This window comes from Cariama cristata, unplaced genomic scaffold (assembly GCF_000690535.1).
Source record: "Cariama cristata isolate BGI_N322 unplaced genomic scaffold, ASM69053v1 scaffold8057, whole genome shotgun sequence".
In the NCBI taxonomy this organism is placed as follows: domain Eukaryota; kingdom Metazoa; phylum Chordata; class Aves; order Cariamiformes; family Cariamidae; genus Cariama; species Cariama cristata.
In genome coordinates, this window is record NW_009624893.1 from 17,339 (window position 1) to 37,953 (window position 20,615).

At 39.9% G+C, this 20,615-nt stretch overlaps 1 protein-coding gene across 1 annotated transcript in view; it reads left to right on the forward strand.

Annotated features, from left to right (window-relative positions):
* Positions 1-20,615, forward strand: part of LOC104164127 (arf-GAP with GTPase, ANK repeat and PH domain-containing protein 1-like) — a gene marked incomplete at both ends in the record, with an annotated part of 39,741 nt that overhangs the window by 8,365 nt on the left and 10,761 nt on the right. The window contains 2 exons of the mRNA XM_009703363.1: positions 3,220-3,375; positions 8,399-8,491. Of these exons, the coding sequence (XP_009701665.1) occupies positions 3,220-3,375; positions 8,399-8,491 (249 nt within the window). The remainder of the gene's footprint in view (positions 1-3,219; positions 3,376-8,398; positions 8,492-20,615) is intronic.

Below are 20,615 nucleotides of genomic sequence, written 5' to 3' on the forward strand. Positions count from 1 at the left end.
GGGGGCGGGGAACACTTAAAAATCTAGGAGGCAGTGCCTCACTGCAAAAAGTATGAAAGGATGCTATAAGATGGCGAAAGGTTAAAAAGGTAACATTTTAGGGAATCCTTTATGTGCTCTGTCTGGGAAATTGGCACTTAGAATAGAAATCTGTTAATTTTAGTTTTTTAAAAAAAAGATGGTGGAGCATAGTTATCAAGCTGATCAATATTATGAAGCAGAACATAGCTGCGTCCTTTTTTTTTTTTTTACAGCTTGTGGTTCAACTCCTGTCATCAATGTACAACATCTGAATCTTTCCTTCTTGCCTTTTTCCTCTCCGTTCTGTAGAAGAGGCTGCTTCTAAGTGTTTTGAGGCATAACCCTGTTGTTATCTTTCCTTTCTCCACCGTCTTCATCGCTTATTGTCATCTTTTTTTTTTTCCCCTCCTTGGGTGAGCCTTGCAGCTGCATAGTTTTAATCTTAAATGTGTTCAGTGCCTTTTCCCCTTAATGGTTGCTTTCTTAGACTTCCTTCTCCCTCATTTCCCCTACCCCAGTTCCCCAGTTTGGTTCAATCATGGCAGAGTGGACAGTAGGTCCTCACCACTCTATTTGGAAAGCCATTCTTTGACACCAACGTCTTTGGTCTTCTCCTTCTCTAATGCTGTTTTACAGTTGATGAGTTTCCAGTTGTTCTCTTCCTATACCCTCTTTTGTCAGCCACATTTTAAGGCTTCCACACCACTCTCCTCATTTCTGATATGTCCAGTGCTTTGAAGACTTACTTTCAAAGTCTTTGGCTGTTTGAACTTTGGCAAACTTTTGGCGATCGCTTTGAGTGTCCTAGGTATGTGTTTTTGCATGACTGTTTTTCATGCAAGAGTCTTTCCTTTGTTTCTTTGGAGAAGTAATTTCTGACTTCCACAGGCTCAGTGTGTCTTCACGCAGACCGTTTGCTGTCCTCTATGTTCGGTGTCTTACTTGATGTCTCGGCAAGATGCCACAGAGAAAGGGAAGCTGAATGTGGGGTAAATTAAGGTCATTTCTTCCCAGATTGTCCTGCTCATCTCTCCAGTGTTATCATTCTCTGTTAGGTCACTAAAAATCATCGTTTCAGCTCTTGGTCTTTCATCTCCTTTGTTTTATACACTTGGGCCGTCTCCAAATTCTTCTTGCTGCTTCCTCTGGGTACTTGAAAATTTTGTAGAAAACCTCTCTCAAGATCTTCTGTTACTTTCAGTACCCTGACCTCTGACTTCCTGACAGCCATGCTTCACCAGTTTGGTCAGAATGAAGGGAAGATGAAATTTAATGTCTTATATATATGTGTATATAGAATCATTTAGGTTGGAAAAGACTTTTGAGATTGTCGAGTCCAACTGTTGACCTAGCACTGCCAAGCCCACCACTAAACCGAGTCCCTAAGCACCACATCTACACGTCTTTTAAATACCTCCAGGGATGGTGACTCCACCACTTCCCTGGGCAGCCTGTTAAAGAGGGGAAGAGGAGAACTTTCTCCATCAGAAAGCTCATTTGCTGTATTGTCAGTCCTGTTTTGTCACACAGAAATGAGCTGAGGAACATGTTGTTATTTATAAAGAAACAGTGACTTTCAGAAGCGGTGTTCTTGGATTTCTGTCTGCATTAATTGACCCTTCAGCCCAAGCATGAGCTGCTTGTCTCATGCCTCTTCCTTTTTATTCTTTGCTTCTTGAATTTAAAAAAAAAAAAAAAGCGGGGGACAATTTGGAAAAGCTGGAAGAATCAGCAAAGGACTCGAAATCATTAAAAGAGACTTCAACTGAATGATGTAAAGGTTTGTCTCCTCCTGGGCTCTCCTTCAGAGGTTTCATCTTGAGTGCTTGCAACTTGAGATCCTGGTCCAAGGAGTGTGTGAGAAGTCCCGTCAAGCTACGAGGGCCTCCCCTGCACAGCAGCTTTGTGCAGGAGTAAGACCAGTCGCTAGTGTAGGGGCAACACTGAAAGGTAGGCTTTGGAGTACCTGCTTTTCCTTTTGGGCTGCTTCAACTGGTGAATTCCTACCTACAGCAATTAAGATGAGAGCAAGTAACGGGTCAAGTGTCATGGGAGAATCTTCATACCCTCTTACCTTCTTCCCTCACTTCTTTTAGGAAACTTAGCTGCTTTAAAGATGTTCTTTCACCCTTTTGTGTGCATTGCAGACCTTTATTTCCCCCCTCATAAGTTACGTGTGAGTTGTTGTCCAGACCCTTCACCCACTGCTGCTCTTCTGGTGAGCTTTTTGTCAACAGCGGGCACAATTTCCCACCTTTGCCCTGCCCTAGTCGCCCATCAGCATATACAGTATATCCTCAAAGGGTATGCTTGTGTCTGATAGGAAAAGAAACCAGATCTGTCCTTCTGTCTTTCCAGACTACTTCCACATCCTTTTTAATGACCTTTTTAGTACTCATTTATGCGTAATAATAAAAAAGAAAAAAAACACAAACCCAAAACAAACAAGACAAAGACAATCACGACTTTGTTCTTAATGACCTTTTGGTCCTTTCCATTCTGTCCCGTTTCCTCACCTTCCTGCTGTGTTAGTAACTTGTTACCTGAATTCATTAATTGTTTTATAGGCTAAGTGCTTTATTTCTTTCAAGACTGTGATGTAACTTTACATTTTTGGGTACTCTGAATAAATTGGAATGTCTTCCTTTAGAGTTTTGTATCTCTGTACCAATGACTTAAACAAATGTGTTGGGAACTCTCTCTCACCATAGCAGCCATTTTACGTTGAATTATTTTCACTTTCTTGATTAGCTTTCAGTGAACTGGTATCTCCAGGCTAAGATTAAGTCCAGCTATGCAGTTCTATGGCACTAGGTATTTTTTCTTAGGTTTGAGGCAGAATTTAGTTGAGCAGTTTAGAAGTAGAAAAACAGAATTTACAGACTTTCCCCAGTGTTTTGCTTACTCGTACACTAGTCAAACAAATGAAACTGTTTATACCCAGTTAAGGTTATATTGTGGAAAATGTGCCTGCCATATCAACAGACCTATTTAAGTTTTTAAAAAAAAATAATGGCAGAGAAAACATTTAAGGGCTTGGAATAGAAATGTGTGGAAAAGTGGCAGTAAGGCAGTCCCGCTGTGTTCCTGAGCCTAGGCTGCTATTCTTGCATATCAGGACTAAATAAGATACAGCTGTGGATTGTAATTTCTTGAAAGCAGTGTATCACTGTTTAAAACTAACTTTAATCCTTGCAGACCAGTAATGGAGGAGGCAGTTTAAGTGATTATTCCTCCTCTGTCCCATCAACTCCAAGTACCAGCCAGAAGGAGCTACGGATTGATGTTCCTCCCACTGCCAACACACCAACTCCTGTCCGTAAACAGTCCAAGCGCCGATCCAACCTCTTCACGGTGAGTGAGCCAAGGAAGAGACTATTGCTGTGTTTTACATAGTGCTCTGTGGTGACGGCCTGAACTTCAACCCTATTGAGTTGAACTGGTCTAAATCCCGACAGGAGTGTTGAGATGGATCTGTAGGCTCGGTAACAAAAACACCATAGTATTGCTGTGGGGCGGTTTTGTTTGAGGACTTCAACAGAAATTGAATACAGTGAGGGTATCCTATTGGGAATTGCAGTGAAACAAGTGAATCTGCAGTTGATTTCTGGAGCTTTTGTCTGACTTGAATTTCAGATCTGTCCAGATTCCCTGGTTTGGTAATAATCAAAGAGAAAGCTGGACCTCTGCTCCCCAATCCTGCCCTTACACTGAATAATGTTGCTGACCCGGGGCTCTCCCTTGTGAGGTCTCTTGTGTTTGTAGAGAGGGTTTACCATGGGAATACCGTGCGGTACTGCAAAATAGCTACCCCGTGCTACTTTTATTACTATACAGTCTCAACTCACTTTTCTTTTCCAGGGTTAAGAGAGATGATGGAGATTAAAATGAATTTTTTTTTCTTCCTAAACCATCTGGCTTTTGCTTCATTGAGAGGCAAAAAAAAAAAGTACTAAATAGAAAGCTTGACTGGTCCAATATGATAGGCCTTTGTTATGCATAAGTAGTTCAGGAGATGATAATGAAGCCTTGAGTGATGATTTCCTTAGTTTTGCAGTCTTGCTGAAAGCTTTGGGCTTGTATTGCATGCGTAATTATGGTTTTATAAGCATATTTTGGACGCTTAACATGCTTTATAGCAAACACAGAATCCCTGTGGGCTTGCCTGTAAGCCCCTTGGTGATGGTAGCTACACGTTAGTTGCATTTAGAAAGCCACGACTTCCCTGTCATCATAAAGAGTTGTTTGTTTGTTTTTTTTATTCCAAAGGTGATGTCATGTTCTGTAGCTACAAGTTAGTTGCGTTTAGAAAGCCATGACTTCCTTATCATCATAAAGAGTTGTTTGTTTGGTTTTTTTATTCCAAAGGTGATGTCATGTTCACTTCCCAAAGCTAGCTCGCTCCTGGGTCGTATCCAGGGAGCCGCATACAGAAATGGTAAAACCATTTCCTTGTGCTCTAAACAAAATGTGCCCTCTTGGCCTTTAGCAAGTAGCAAGTTGTGGGGTGCTGAATGACAGCACAGAGTCCCAGGGATCGTATTTTATGTGTCCATCCCCGACAACGGTATTTTGATTTTTAAAACAAGACCTTCAAACTCCTACGAAAGAATAAAAACCACGCGTTTGCGTTTAGATGCAAACGTCTTCAGCGCAAACCAATAAAAGATGCGAAAATGAGTGGCGCGTGGAAAAAATACCCAATTTTGACGCTGATATTTTAGACGACTCATGCGGATTTCCTTCTGCTGGGGCATGGTGAGGAGTTACCAACCCCACTAGGTGTCAGTGTCAGCCCAGAAACTGCCAACAGAGCCGTTCCTCGGGAGATGGAGCCGAGACCCTACCGCATCCCGCAAACCCCCTCGCCGACCATTTCTGGTCCGAAGGCTGCATAACCTCCTATAAGGGCTGTATAGATGTTCTTGGCATTGGGGAAACTGGGGGTGTTTTAAATTGGAGTAAGTGTGAATTCGAGAATTTGAGAAAAATGTGCCCGTTTACAGTTGCGGAAAAAGGTTTGGGAAGAACGTTGAGTGAGCTGCGTTTGCTGTAAACAAATAGACTAAAGCTCTGGTTTGGGAAAATTAACAGCGTAGTGAGAACCAAATTTACTCATATGAGATGAGGTTGATAGTTGTCTTGCGGTGTAATAACTGGGGGAAAATTGGGGGGAAAACAAGTCCTACGGGGGAAAAAAATTAATAATAATTTGACTTCTCAGAATTAGTTTTGTGTTTTAAGATCTGGGCATAATGATTGTTGTGTAATGATTTGCGCTGTAATCCATGTCCTGAAGTATTTAACACTGACCCTGCTGTAACCCAGGTCTCGCACCATATCAGCCGAGTTATAACCTGGAATTATTTAGGTGAATAAATAGATGACAGGTGTTTTCTGTCTAGTTATGAACAGAGCGTGTTATCAAAATATTTTACTGTTTAACTCTGTGTTTCTTGCTGTGCTTCTTTCCTAGCCTGTTACTTGCTTGTGCCTTTATCACTTACAGAATCAAATATATTCCTGTTTAATTGCAAATTAGCCCTTGTTATCTAGCATAGGTAATATGTTTAGTTTCCTACCTGAAGATCTTTTAGTGTTGGAAGAAAATTGGGTTAAGTAGAAAACAGGTATGATTTTTCTTAAATCGATTACAGCTTTTGAGTTGGAACAGGGCTGAGAATTTTAAGCGTGTTCATGTTTAAATGCATTAAATGCAGTATCTGATCTTTTTTACTTTGAATATTAGTATTTGCTGTAAGGCTATTGTTGCAATAGCTGACTTTCTGCTTAGGCGATAAAATAGATCAAATATTAGCAGAAGAGTAAATGCCCTTTGTTTTGTGCAATGTATTAACAGGGACAACTAAATAATAGTGTATAGCACAGGTGGGGATTTAAGATGTGTATGAGGTCCGCTTCAGCAAAGCACTGATTGTAATGATGTCTCCAGTCCCAGATGGGGTGAATGAACTTCTGGTACAGTAAGATCCATCTCCTTTCCTGTATTCAATATTACCGGTCTTACATCTTTGCAGAATAGCAAGCGAGACTTTTTGAAAAGTTAAAATGAACTCCCTGTCTCAATATCTATTGTTAGAGATCAGTATTCTCACTTTTGGGACTCTCTGGACTGCTGATACTGGATTCTGGTTGTGCCCAAACTCGGGTGCTGTATCCCTCTGGGGCTCAATCTTATTTCACAGACCTAACTTGGGTGAGGTTTTGTGTTGACATAAGTCTGCGTATGGCTTCCCGTGCAAAGGGGAAATGAATCAAATGATATTCATGCAGATGTTTTAATTTTGGGGGGCTTTTTCTGGTTCGCGTAAATCAAGTTTTAAATAGAATGACTTAATGTTTAGATCTGACATCAGAAAAAGTCTAGCAAATGTTGATCCAGTATGGTTTAGAGAGGGGTTTTTTTGACACTAAAGGACGTAAGATGCATTGTGTCTGTCATAGATACAAAAGCATAACAGATCAGAATATATCTCTATTTCACTGCACAATTTGTCTTTATAAATAGCAGAGCCTGCTAAGATTCTCCCCTTGAAAATTTTATGTATTCTGTGATCACAGGCAGCTAGAAAAGAATTTGCCTAACACAAATTCCTACGTTCCTATACTTTTGGCATTTGATGATATTTTGCATATAGATATTTCCCTTCTACGTGCAGTTTGTTATTTCCAGATGCAGTTACTTTTACAGAATGGAAGACATGATGATTTAAAATTAAAAATGAAAAATAGCGCATAGATATTTAGCTTGCTTTTCAGAGGCGAGATCCTTTCTTTTAAAAAGTCAAATAAAAAAGAAACATTCAAGTTGACAACTTCCCTCCCAAGGATTTGGCTACCTTCACTGAGTTTCTTTAAAATGTCAATTACGGGAGCTTTGCGCCATTGAAGCATTGTTTTGCCTTGTATTATTGGGAAGTGGCACTTTCAGATTCAGAAATCTGTCTTGAAGGACGAGGAACAATAGTTATCCTGAACATTGGATTTCATCCCTCCCACTTGTTTTGCTTTCTTTCATTTATGCTTTGTTTAATTCCCCAGCACGTCATTCCATTGCCCCGAACCATAGTAACTAGTGATAGGAGCCCGTTCCCGGCGGAGCGGGGAAAGCGGCACGGGATCCCTGCTGGGTAAATGTGTTGCTTAGAATGGTGTTACGTGAAGTCCTCCTCTTGTGGATTTTCTCCCTCCCCTTCCCTCCTCTCGTGCCTGAAGGCAACTGCTTTGGGGATTTATTTCTTTTTTTCTTCCTTCCACTCCTTCGTATAATACGGAAAATGGGTATTAGCTATCCCTGCGATCCTAATTGTTCTTCTAATTTCAGTGTCTTTCAAACATCTCTTTCCTCTGAAAATAAAAAGCGGGATCTTGTGTCGCTCTGGTTTTCATTAACTTCCCATTGTGGTACTGGACATCACGAATCTGTTCGTTTCATATATCATCTCTGATTTGAAAAGCACATGAAAATGTTTTCCCATTTTCGATACTGTGTGAGTAATGTTCCTATTGAAAAGTAATGGAGTGAAGTTGTCACTTGTCAGTTCAGTTATTAAGGAGGATGACTCTCAGGTCTTCTTTTTGTAATAAAATAAATCTGTCAAAATCATTATGCTCATGCGTTCTTTCACAACAATGGACTAGAATCTGAATAACTTCTTAAAATTCCTATATAACTTTATAAAAAGTCATGAAGTAAGCACTGTGAGCTTACTCCTAGGGCAGTTTCAGCATTACAGAAAGCCAAGATCAGGCAATTCAGGTTTTAAACATTGGTTAAATTTTCCTCATGCTGATTTTAATTCACTGTGTTCAGATAACTTTTTTTCAGCATCGGTTGCTACCTTTTATTAAAATTCCAACTTTCTGACCATCCAAAATTAGAAGAAAAATAAAAAGCTAAAGTCGATATGATCAAAACCAGCATCATAAAATCGCATTTCTAAGTTGGTAACATTTCTAAAAAACATACACATGTAAGTTAAATGTATGCATGTATATATCAGATTTTTTTTAATGAGAAGCTGGAACCTTCATTCTTCTTTGGAGCTACTGTTGGAAACTTCAGAAACTCATCCTCTGATCTGCTGGGTCTTCAGGCAGTGAAACTGTAACTCTTTAAACCCAAATGCCGTTTCAAACTAGTGGATAGTTGAAAATTACAGGCGGTATTTTAGTATTCAGATTTTGGGGTGATTGTGTACTTTTGTAGATTCTAACTCACAGCCTTTGAGTCTGTATTTATGTGTCAAAATAATTTTTTTATAATTGCTTTTAAAAAAAAGAGGGGGGGAAAAACGCATCCTCTGTGTGAACCGCTACATTTTAATGGAGCACAAACTTTCTTTTTGCTCTGCAGTCTCGGAAAGGGAGTGACCCAGACAAAGAGAAGAAGGTCCTGGAGAGCAGAACAGATAGCATTGGAAGCGGTCGCGCAATCCCAATTAAACAGGTAATGCTGAAATACTTTTTTTAATTTTTTTTTCTATATTTTTTTTTTTGCTTTCCGTAGCTGGAGACACACCTCGGGTCTTAAGCACTCTGATGGCGGGCCCATGCGCCAAGACGTGTTTGATGTGCTGCGGTGATGAATGTGGAAGTCACTCACTTGACATCAATTAGGAGAGGTTCCTATGTGTATTAAAATAGGATCATTAGAATAAGAAGAGGGAAAAAATGTGACAACAGGCCTAATGAAGTGCAGTCTGCCGGCCTGCATATGGAGCAGGTTTCTAGGCTGTGCTGGCTTCAAAGCTGCCTTTGTAGAGGGGGCTTTGATTGGGCTGTGTGCTGCCAGTCGGCGGGGTAAATCAGATCGCTCTACAAGAGCCCCTTGTGATCGCAGAAATAGCCTGATGTGGCCCTAATTTGCTACTGCAGACGGACATCTGAACACAGTTTCAGGCTGGTTTGTAACAACGAGGCAATTAGTTGTGATAATCATAGCCGGTGTGTCAGCTGTGCGCTCTTGTTTGTAATTTGCTAATGAAGGAATTGTAACTTTGATTAGGTTCAGTTTCATTTAGACCTTATTATATAAGAGAAGGTTTATAGCTGTAATGTGTGGCCTTAATTAAACTTCCTCATTACACAACAGGACTTGAATTCAAGGATTTGTTTTGGTCTGTTTTACTAGCCTAGATGCACTTTCATTAGCCCGGAAACTCCATGCAAAATCGTAGCTGCGAACGCTCCTTTGAAAGGCAAAAGCAATGCCCGTATGTGACGCGAAGTAGTTGAGTGAATGAGATCACTTACTTTCTCAAATTAAATTACACTGAATTCATGCGGTTGAGAACACCAGGCTAAGCATTTGTGCGGGATGCTTTACAAATAGTTTCTGTGATAGCGTTTGCAAGTATTTACTTTCCTGCGAGTTACTGTGCTGGCAATAGCAAAAGTGCCGAGGGAAGGGAGCTTGTTTTCTTCCCCCACGGTTGTTTCCAGTTTCTTTTGGTGACTTTCCTATCCTCCATATGGTCAGTTGCCTCTTCTAATCTTTCCTCAGTCCATGCTTCATCATGCCAACTAGCTCTGGGTCTCCTTTTTGGGGGTGGGTTTCTGTGTTTTGGAATTTCTGAGGTGGGGTGGTGGGTTTTTTTTTGGGGGGGGGAGGGGACGGGACGGTGAGGGGGAGATGGTTTTGTACCCTTAACTGTTTGCAGTGATTCTCTTTCTTAAAGGCAGCTAAAAAGATGTTTTGGGACCATCAGGCACCAGAAGTGCTGTCATGTCTGTGAATCTCTAGTAGACAAATTTTAATCAAACACTGCAATTCAGAAGAGCAGTTTGAAACCAGATAAGCTCAGCATTTGGCTCTGCATTCAGGGGAGGAGATCTCAGGCATTTAAAACAAGCTACAATTTTTTTTCTACAGCTTTTGTATGGTACGAGATGGGTTAGACTGGCTGGAATTCTTTTGGGTAATGCTAATTAAACAAAAGTGCGGATGCAGCTGAGGATGAGAAACTGAGGGATATACTTTTCAGTATTTACTCAATGCATACTGTTCTTTTCTAAAATGCTGTTGCATGAAATTAATTTGATGAAAAATGCACTTGTAGGAAGAGTATGGCAAGATAAGCATTTTAAGTGTGATTGCACCATACCATGTTGTAATGAAATATCCCCTATCATCTCTTGAATTTCTGTGTTGAAAAATTCTCCCTGCAACCTCGACTTATATACTGAGTACGACCAATCTTTTGGGAATGTGTACGTTTTGTTACTAATCCCAATTATGGTAATTTCATTTTGTCACGTGCAAGCAATTATCAGCAGATATTTGAGCAGGTCTGTAGTCAGCGGATACATCCGATTCACTGGGGTTTTAGAAGGGTGCTAGAAGAAGGGAGGTTGAATGGTACGCAGTGCTGTGGGATGGCTGGTGTCTGTGGTGTTTCCCGTCGTACTTAGATGTCAAGAGAATGGATTTTGGAGTTCATAGATTTTCTACCTTACAGACAGACAATCTTCAGTGAAGTGTAGGAGGCGAGCACCACCTAGCCATTGAAGCAAAAAAAAGACGGAGTAGGAAAAAGTACTTTTTTGATGTGGAAACACTTAATTAAAAATTGATATACGGTTTGTCTTCATACTGACAATGTTTCATTACTGTTTAAAAATGTACAATAGTCTGAAGTGGTCTTTGATTACAAACTATGCTATTTCAAGCAGAAATGGCTCCTGAAGTTTGACCAGGGAATAGCTTTTTCTCTACCCACTAGTTAGATGGAGAGGTCCTATCAGTAGAGGTGGCACCGAGTTAAATTACTGATATGACTGTGTTCTTGGTGGGACCTACAAGTGCCAGATACTTGGACGTTTCTCTGAGGCAGTAGAAATTCCTGCTAGAAAAGATGGTGTCTCTCTTATTGTATGCATTAACTGTGAGTAAGGCAGAGAGATGTGAAAAGGAACCTTTTGACCTAAAAAGTTTAGTATGTCATGCTACTGTGCTTCTTAAAATGAGAGGCCTCTTCCGTCGTGATATGTTTCTGTGAGAAACGGTCAGGGAATAGAAAGAGAAATCTGGTTTCAGGAAGTTGAACGGAGATTGTAGTATTCACAGTATTGCTGTGGGAGAGCTATCTTATTGTATCATTATCAGACTTTTAATCTTTTCATCACCATGTTTTCCAATGTTTGTCCTCCTATTAGCCCGAAAGCCACTTTGCTGCACTACCCCGTCCTAGTATTGTGAGTAACCTCCAGTTACGTTAAATGGCCTCTGACTTTTTTTAAGCTGCTGTTGAGCAAAATGCCTTTGCCAGCTTCACACACGTACTCTTCTATTATGGCTTTGGGACATCTTTGAAAGCGTGTAGTGACCAGACCTTTTTCGTATCTGTTGTCAGGACTTTGTTTTGTTCTTACTCTCTGTGTATGGGTTCTTACTCTCTGTGTATGCCAGTGATACTTGCTAAGGGCTGCTGGCAAGGCTGTGCCTCTGGTGCAGGGCAGAAGTCCAAGGTCGTGCTTGCAGATCTGTGTTTCAGTTGTGTTGGTTGAGCTTATTAGCAGATTTACCCACATCCTCCCCCCAAAAAAGTAAGTTATGGTTGAAACTCAAATACAGTGGGTTTTGTGTTCTCAGTTCAGTACCACTTGAAAAAAAGGTAATTACAAAAAACCAAATAGAAAAAAAGAAAAGTCTTAATATTCAGACGTTGAAATCAATGGCTTAGTTGTCCAATGTATTTTGTGGTGCATGTGAGTTGTTCTTCCCTACCCAGGGTCTCCCAAAAATCAGAAATACTATTTCCCGACTTAACAAAAAAACACAGAAAAACCCACGAAACAACAACAAAAACCCCCAAACAAAATCAAAACCAAAACAAGTTAATTGGAGATTGGAAATGTTCCGTTTCGGAGAAAAAATGTATTACCTTCCAGCACTAGAGGGACACATGAAAGGAGGAAGGAGGAGCTGAATTTAGTCAAGTATGTTTTGTGTGTGGTGGTAAGAGCACAGAATAAATGTATGGAAAAATCGGCTCTCTGTGAAATGTAGAAAATGGGATGACGAGGAGTTTGTCATTCATCTCAGCTACAAGTTGTTTCATAGATCGGGTCTGTGTTGCAGTTGTTGAACCAACATAGGGTTGATGTCTATCTCAAAGTGATGCTTTTGTACATTTGGAGATAGTTTAAACTGGTAGAGGAGTGGGGTTTTGTAGGGTCTTTTCATTTCTCTCCTGGTTTCTCTCTAAATGCACATAACACATCTTGTGAAGTGAGCGATGCTGGCATAGGGAGTTGCTTATAATTCGGTATTGCAGCCTTTCTGAGACCACAGCTACTAGCGTTTGGTGTGGGTTTTGGTCAAAAGAAGCCAAGAGTTGCAACCTACTCCTGAATTCCTGTTCTCGGTTCCTTGACTCCCTGAGAGTTTGGGGGAAATAGGTAAAATTGTAAATGGCGTATTTCTTTCCAAGGAAACACCTCACTCCTTCAGGGCTTTATCCTTAATTCAAAGCAATCTGGTCAAAAAGAGTTAATGTTCTTATTCTTTCTGTCCCTTCTAAATATTAAAAATCACTTTTCACTGCCGTGCTAAATATGGTTTTATTGGGCTAAGCCATATAAAACTGTTCTGACGGACGTTCTTGCTCCCAGCAGAAACCCAAAACGTAGACAATGAAAAGCAGGCCTGTTTTTAAAATGTGGCTGCTAGCTTCTGCCAAAGTACTCTGAGGTGAGTATAATTTTGGGAAGGCAAATTTCCCAGGGAGGTACAAGCACCTTATGCATGCATAGCTGTATCAGCATGCCCAAAATCCTGTGCTTTTAGCATCCTTTGAGAACTTGGAGTGCCATAGTTTTCCAAAAAGAAAAAAAAAAGTCTCACGTGTGTGCTATTTAAATATCTTCTGCTAATCAAACGGAGTCAGAAAATGTCTGCAATAGTATTAGCCCAAAGTTAAAATCTATGGAAAGTTCTGTACTTCTGAGAAAGAGGTGCTTCAACTTAAAAATACTTAAGCTATCTTGTGTAGCATTGCCAGTAGCACCCTTAAAGCAAACTTCGGGTGAAGTTTGGGGTATTCTCTGTTCAAAACCATGTATTCTGAAAATTTATTCTGACTTGTTCCTGATAGCCTCAGTGAATATTTTAAAGCACGTATTCGGCTGTACAGTTTAGGGTGACGTACTTTCTAGGATCAGAGGGGTTGTAGCGTTTTGGGAAGATTACTTTATTTTCTGCAGTCTTGCTGAATCTTTATCAGTAGGGCATATTCAAATAAAAAAAAGCACAACAAGAAAAATAAAAGCAAGAAGCTCAGCTCAGCGGTGAGGGGGCTTGTCATGTATTAATTTTTCATTGCTGTGGAGAATTGTACATACATAATCACTTGATTGCAGTGGGAGTTAGCGAGCTCCTATGGTGTCATTTGCATAAATCTTGTTAAGTCAATGGCAGTTAATGAAGTACAAATGAGCCTGGAGAAGGTGACATGCAAATCGTGGGTGGCAGATGGGAGGTCTGTTTTTGGGATGGCAGCTGTGTGCTCTTTCTTTTTTATTTTTTTTTCCCTCTCTTGCCCCCATCCCCCCCAGATTAGTGTGTAAATAAATACGGAAGAGCTGGCCTTGACTTTCTGCTTTCAGACCTTCTTGTATTTGCCATTTGCACTTAATCACAGATGCACATATTATTATATAGTCCAACTATATAACCTTGACTGTTCTTTTACCAAAAAACTGGTCAAAATAGATTTTGCCAGGTTGCCTCAACCCTTGGCTAACCCTGGGAAGTGCTGCACCTCTTGTGCCCTCAAATTCCTACATCATTTGAGAATAACAAACTTGAAGTCTGGATTAAAAATAAATGTTCTAATGGTTAATGTTAGGCTGATGACATAGTGAAAAATTTGCCATCCATGACTTGCAAAGGTGAACTTCAGAATCCATTCACTTCTTTCAGTTTGCAAATGGCTGTATTAATGGAGAAAGTTGAATATCTTACTCAGGCTTTACTTTTAGGTGATATTTCAGATGACCTTCTTTGCCTACTAGCTTGGCGTATTTAAGTACATTAAAGTAATCTTAATGAAATTAGGTGTTTTGCCATTTTTAGTTGAGTTAAAAAAAAAAAAAAAGGCGAATATTTTTTAGGTCAGGGCTAAGATAGGGGCTTTGTCAGCAAATGGGGGTGGCATCACTGGTTTGCTTTTCATGAAGAACAGTTTGGTTCCTGGATGCACAAGTTGCAGTTTCTCCTTAAGATGGAAAAAACAAAACTGGAACTTCACAACATTCATCTGAATTTTATAAAAAATAGCATTAAACTTGGCAAAGATAACCATTTGAAAATGCTTTCAACAAATTCAAACTTTGCACGCAGAAAACATCAATTTAATTAAATAGCTTCTGAAATATTTATGGAATTGTGTTGCGGCTTAGGATCCCTTATCAGCAATTTTTTAAGTAACTTTTAAATCAAGTTATGTGCTCATGAGAATTCCCTGTTAACTTTTTTGTTTCAATTTGTCAATTTTCAATCCTTTCCCACATGCCCTAGCCTTAGAAGAATGTAACTGAAGCAATTTTTCAAAACCTTTCCTATTGAGGGAAAAATCTGTGCTATTTTTAGGAGGGGCTTGAAGCCAAAATACGGCATTTTTATTTAATGAAAGTTTTTTTGCTAGTGAACTCTTTTAATACATTGCCTGTGTGTTGCTCTGTGGAAAGAATCTCTGGGAAATTGGGAATTGCTTTATTTCTCAATGATCTACATTTTTTTTCCCAGCCCAGTCTCACCTGCGCACTCCTCGCTTAGATTACCAACACCCCTACGGCAGCCCCTGGCCTGTGGACTTTAGGAAGTGCTTTTCAAATGAAAGAAGAGGATTTCAGTGTAGCTTATCTCAAACTTTATTAGACTTAGTTCTAACATTCACTCTTGATATGTGTCTGGGGAGAAGCCTTGTTGATAAACTTGAGCAGGGTGCCTCCTCCAGCCCGACCAAAGGAAAGCTTTGCAGTGGCTGTCTGTGCTGCGGAGGTTGAGGTGAGATGGGATCTTCTGGCACCAACCATTTTCCTTCCTTCCTTCAGCATGTCCAAGCTTAGGCTGTCCATTTGCATTTCTTCCCTTAGTTCTGATCACAAAATTTCCAGAGTTGTCTTTTTGTAACCTTTTAACCCAAATAGATGGGACTGTAACACATTTATTCCCTATCAGTCTGCATTGCTCAACTTCAAAAAAGAGGATTTTAAAGCTTGCTTTGGATTGTAATGGACTTTGCCCCATGTTATCTTTCTGACCTCCTGTCTGCCTACTGCTCTGTGCTGCTCAGCCTCCTTCTTCTCTTCAGTTCCCTACGTGTGCAGGTCAGTCCTGCCTCTGCTTGACGAGCGAGTGCGTTTCCTCTTCCTAACCTCCTTTTCCTTTGTTAATTTTTAGCTCTAGCTGGGGCGTTTGTGTGTACGGTAACAGTTACATGATTCTTATGTGGAATAACACACGACCCTGTTATCTTGGTCCTTCCCGTTGAACCAGAAAGAACATCGTACCTGAAATCTATTTTCCCCTAAAATACCCAGGGCTGTCTGTCCAGCTATTAGAGCATTTCAGTAAGTATGGCAGCGTCTTGGAAATAGGTTTTGAAAAGAGATCATCTGCCACATCTAGTCAGTCAAACTGATGTCCTTAGTCGTCCTCACTAGCAGAAGAGCACTGTAATGCTTCAGGCAAGTGTCAGACCCGAGACCTGCCACCATCATAAACAACAAATGCTTTTTGCAGCAGGTTTCCTGAATGTAAATGTTAACTTTGAGTCTACCAAAAGAGAGTACAAATAAGCAACCATCTTACCATCTATTCTTGTTTAATTCATCTGACTTGGCAGGGTGGAAAAAAAAAAATGGTATGGGAAGATCGGTACGGACACACGATGCTGCGACTGGTGTGTTAGTAGGTGCTGCGACCCTTTGTTGAGTGCTGGGGCTTATCCGATGGCTTCTCTCCTCTGCATTCACAATCAGGTTACACTTTGGGATAAAAATGGCTAATGTGTGTAGGGACCGAAAGCATTTCAAAAAAAGGATGGAAGCAAATGTGAGGAGGGCGCACACAACTCTAGGATTTACTTGCCTTTGTTGTGCGCGTGTCTTCTGTAATGGGCCTGTGCAACCTGCAGTGCTCGTGCACCAAAACCCCTGTTTCGCTGGCATGGAGAGCCAAACCACTTCGATGCTGCTTCTGCTCCATCTTCTACACCAAAACATTCACCAAAACTACTACCGCTTTGTTTTTTATTTATTGACGCTCATTTAGGCTTCTAGGTAGTTGTTCGCAAGCTGGTATTGTTGTCTCCGGAGAGTGGCTTTCCAAAACTCAGAAATTATGTGCTTTACAAGGAACTGGCAGATGACATCGTTTTATTTATTTATATCTAGCGTGAGGTGTAATTTCCTCTGTCACACTTCTGTCTAATCACAGTAATCAGTATCCAGATCTGCTTGTACAAACACGAGGGTATGGTTTTTAGCCAAATACTCTTAATGCTGAAATCTTCTGTGTAATTCCTCCGCAATTGTTTATAATCAGAACATACACATTTTGCTGTGTTTTTAATTAGCTGATTACTAGTTATAAAATGTTTTGTACTCATTGTGGTTCTGTAAATTGTTAACTGGTAGCTACCAGTATAATTAAATATTTCAGAGCACTTGGCTGTGGTTGCATTGAACTGTGAAGAAATAATGTTATATAGCCAATCAAAAAGAGATACTTGTAAACTCATTTAAAGCGTCAGAGTGTGTTAGGACTATCATGGTGATGCTTATTGCAGGAGAAATTAAAGATACAGTTTTGTGCTAAGAGGCAATACAGAAATTAGTTCCTGAATTAGTTGTTAATTGATTTGGTAATTCCCTCGGGTCTGCATGCTCTTTTTTCCTTTTTCGTTGTTGCATTCAGTTAACAGTGACTATTCCCAGTGCACTTGAAATATTTTTTCCAATTAGATCAAATGTGCCCTTACATCAGAGGAACGGCTACAGCTACGTGTACCTGCCTGGAATAATGTTTCATTTGACTGCGAAAGCTGCTTTTATGTGGTTTACTGTTGATGATTTTCAGATACTGTCCCAAGAAAAGCAGTAGTCCTAAGTATTTGGAATAAAATAGCATTAAAAAGTTCCTGGATTTAATTAATATAAAGAATGACTAATATTAAGAACCTCAACCTATCTCAGATGGAGACAATTCCTCTCTCTTCCCTCCCTGTCAGTCTGTCCCACCGAGTTGTCTGCTTCCTCCTACTTTCAGGATTCCACTGGTTTGCCTTCCTGAGATGTCTGAGGGTTGCAGGAGAAAGCTGGGGTTTGGGTCTTTGGCTTATAAGGATTGAATTTCTACTATGTTTCTTTTAATTGGTCTCCTAGTATTTGAGAGTCCCTAAAATGAGTTTTCTGTCTCCCATCCTACAAATCATCCTTAGTTTATCTCTAAATACTGGCAAAAATTGTGCAGTGATAGACCCAGGTGTGCTCAGACCAAGGTGTGCGACCTACAGCTGCTCCACAGGTATATTTAAAGATCTCTAAATGAAAGATTAATAAACTTTTCAGAGAAATTAATTTTCTCTCATTTTTTTTGACTGTCCATGACTCTTCTAATGGGAGCCTCTGGTCCTCGTAATAGAAAGAAGCTGGTGGTTTGTGAATTAACCAGTCTCATTTCAAGGTGACTTGCTTCATAACTCCTCCCAGCTCAAAAATTTGTCTTTGTGGTACAATGCATGTAGTAGTAAACGTAGTATTCTATATTTTACTGAATTTTACTTAATAAGGAAGTGTATTTAAATGTTTATTGGTGTCGATTTTGGCGGGGGCGCACACAGTTTCAAAAATAATATTCTACTTCTCTGTATGACCCAACCTCCAAAGTAAGCAAAGGAGAAGACTGCCTTTTAGGGCAGTGACGGAAGATCATGGTATCAAATAACATAAAAATTTAAAAAAAATTAAAACTTTTTTTCTTTAATGTTTTGGTATTGATGTTAATGCCAAAAGAGCTGATAGATTGCTTATGACTGCCAGTAAGAGGTGTTCAGCTTTGTCCTCCTTTTTTTTGTTTTAAATCCTATCCAAATGTAATGCTCTTACTTGTTTCTTAAAAGGCATAAGGAGAAACTTCAGAGTTTGACGAGCAGCTAATGGTTTCCTAGCTGACACATCAGGTGTGATTATAGCTCTTGCACATCGTTAAGATTCAAAAGGAGGTATTCCAGCTTTTGTTTGGAATAGAGTGATGATCAGGTTAAGCATCCTTTGAGAGACTGTGGAAAGACAATGGAAATAGGGAGGAGGAGAGTGCCAGAAGACTTGTCAGCCTCTACAGAAACAGTAAGGCAGGAGCTTCTCATATATAAAAAAATAATTAAAATATAAAGGCAAATCCATCTGACTATGTCTGTATAAAAGGAGCAGATGCTGCTCTTTAGGATAAATCAGTCAAGGATCTGTGCTCATAAGAGGGGAAAGAGCATTTGTTTTATCTCAGGCTCTACCATGACCATCTTCATCCTCTTTTGCCCAGTGCTTGATGTCAGCAGAGAACAGGTGCCCCCAACCTCCATCCTTTTGGTTGCCGTAACGGTGCAGCGAGGAGGACTGGAGCCTGCAGAAAGCAAACTGAGCAGTCTCTCCTGTGAAGTTTTGGAGAATTTAATACACTTGGGGTGTTCACGTCCTGGTCTGTGTGCTGTGTATTGCAAATTCTGGAGTGCACATCTGAAAGCAAGTGCAGAACGTGGTGAAAAGGTATCAGAATACTTTGGAGGAGAGGAGGAGAAAATGATCAAAAGCAATGTAGGTATAAAAGAGAACATCAATAAAACAAGCTATAATATGACTTTAAAAAATTTATTAGAATTTTCCAGTGCTGAAATGGAGTAATATATCAAGGTGGCATCTCAATGTGACATGTAGAGATTGACAGTGATGAGGTCACTAAGGCATCTTCACTGTTGCCCTTAGGCTAAGAACTGTCCCCTGGCGAAAAGCCTTTGACTCGCGGTGGTTATGTCCAGATAGTGCTTTCATAGTTGCATCTAGAAAATGCTTACAAGAGGCATTTTTTTATTTGAGCCATCTACATCTACGCAGATAATTTAAAAAATAAAAAAAAAAAAAAAAAAAAAAAAAAAACAAAAAAAAAACCAAAAAAACCCAAAACTGCCGCATCACTCAGTGGCTTATTGAGTGCATGATTTTATAAATGGAGAGTGGAAATAATAACCTTTAGTTATTTTTAGTGGATGGGACCTGGAGGTACCTTCATAGTAGCGATCTCTCACGGAGCGATAATGGTTGTACAGAGAAGAACTGCAAGCTCTTTGGGCCCGAGACCTGCATTCAGAGCTGTGCTACTGCTTGATGATTTTCAGTTCGTGGAAGCTTGTTTGAGGTATTGGCGCAAAGCTAATATTCTGCTTGCAAAAATGCCGTTGGAGGAGCTGCTGTGGGTTGGAGGTGAGTCCGTGGGCATCTGGGCTAACTTTGGTGACTGGAGCTCTTCCTCTGAGGGCATGAGGAATTAGACCGGCAAAGTGACATAACAAGATTAAGTAGAAAGCTTATGACAGTTAGCAAGTGAGACTGCCTGATAGACTTCCGTTGACACAATGATTATTAATATGTTGTAAAGATGTTTTGGGGATTCCACCATATTTGTATGGTTGCCAGCAAAATGTTGACAGTTGCATTGTGGTTAATAAATTCATTTAGATTTATAAGCATTGTTTACAGAACCTGTTCGCCTGCTGAAACTCTAACAGCATCTGTTCCTTCTTACTAATTAACTGCTAATTACGAATGAGCTTTGTGTGTTTGTCAGTATAACTGGCTCATGCATTTTGTAAGGAACATTAACAAATTGATTTACATAGTGGTAAAGCAATCAAAAGAGTAAACTGAACAGCACGCATTTAAAGCCCTTTAGCCTAATTTTTTGAACGAGGCAAGCTTTGGGCACTCTGAATGTTTTCATAATTCTTTTGCTACCTTTTAATTCTGTGGTAATTGTGTGTGAATCTGAATTGGGTGTCTTGGTCCAACATCCCTTGTTTCTTGGGGTTTTTTTGTTGTGGTTTTTACAAAAAAAAGCATTGGCACTGTTAATATTTAACATGTGAGCAAGCATTTATCCAGACTGTAAGTAGCAACGGCAAATTAAAAATAATAAATGGCATGAAGAAGGAATATTGCTTCGAGGGGAGCAGGGGGTCTTTGAAATGCGGGTATTCTGACTATAACTACTTTGTTACCGATCTTCAAAATACCCACTATGGAAGTCTTTGCACTTTTGTTAAAATACTGTTTTCTCTAATCCTACTTTTATTCTTCAAAAACCTTCTGACTGCAGTAATCATCAACACATCTTTAGAGCAGTGTCAGCAGACAGGCCAGATGTTAGCACTTCAATATATTGAATTTAAAGGGAATAATTCAGTACTGCAATCTTAATAAAATCTTATTTTGGATGAGTTAGAACAAGGAGAAGAACCATAGAACTGAACGTTGTGTATATTATAAAGGATCCTTCACATTACAATAAATTAGAA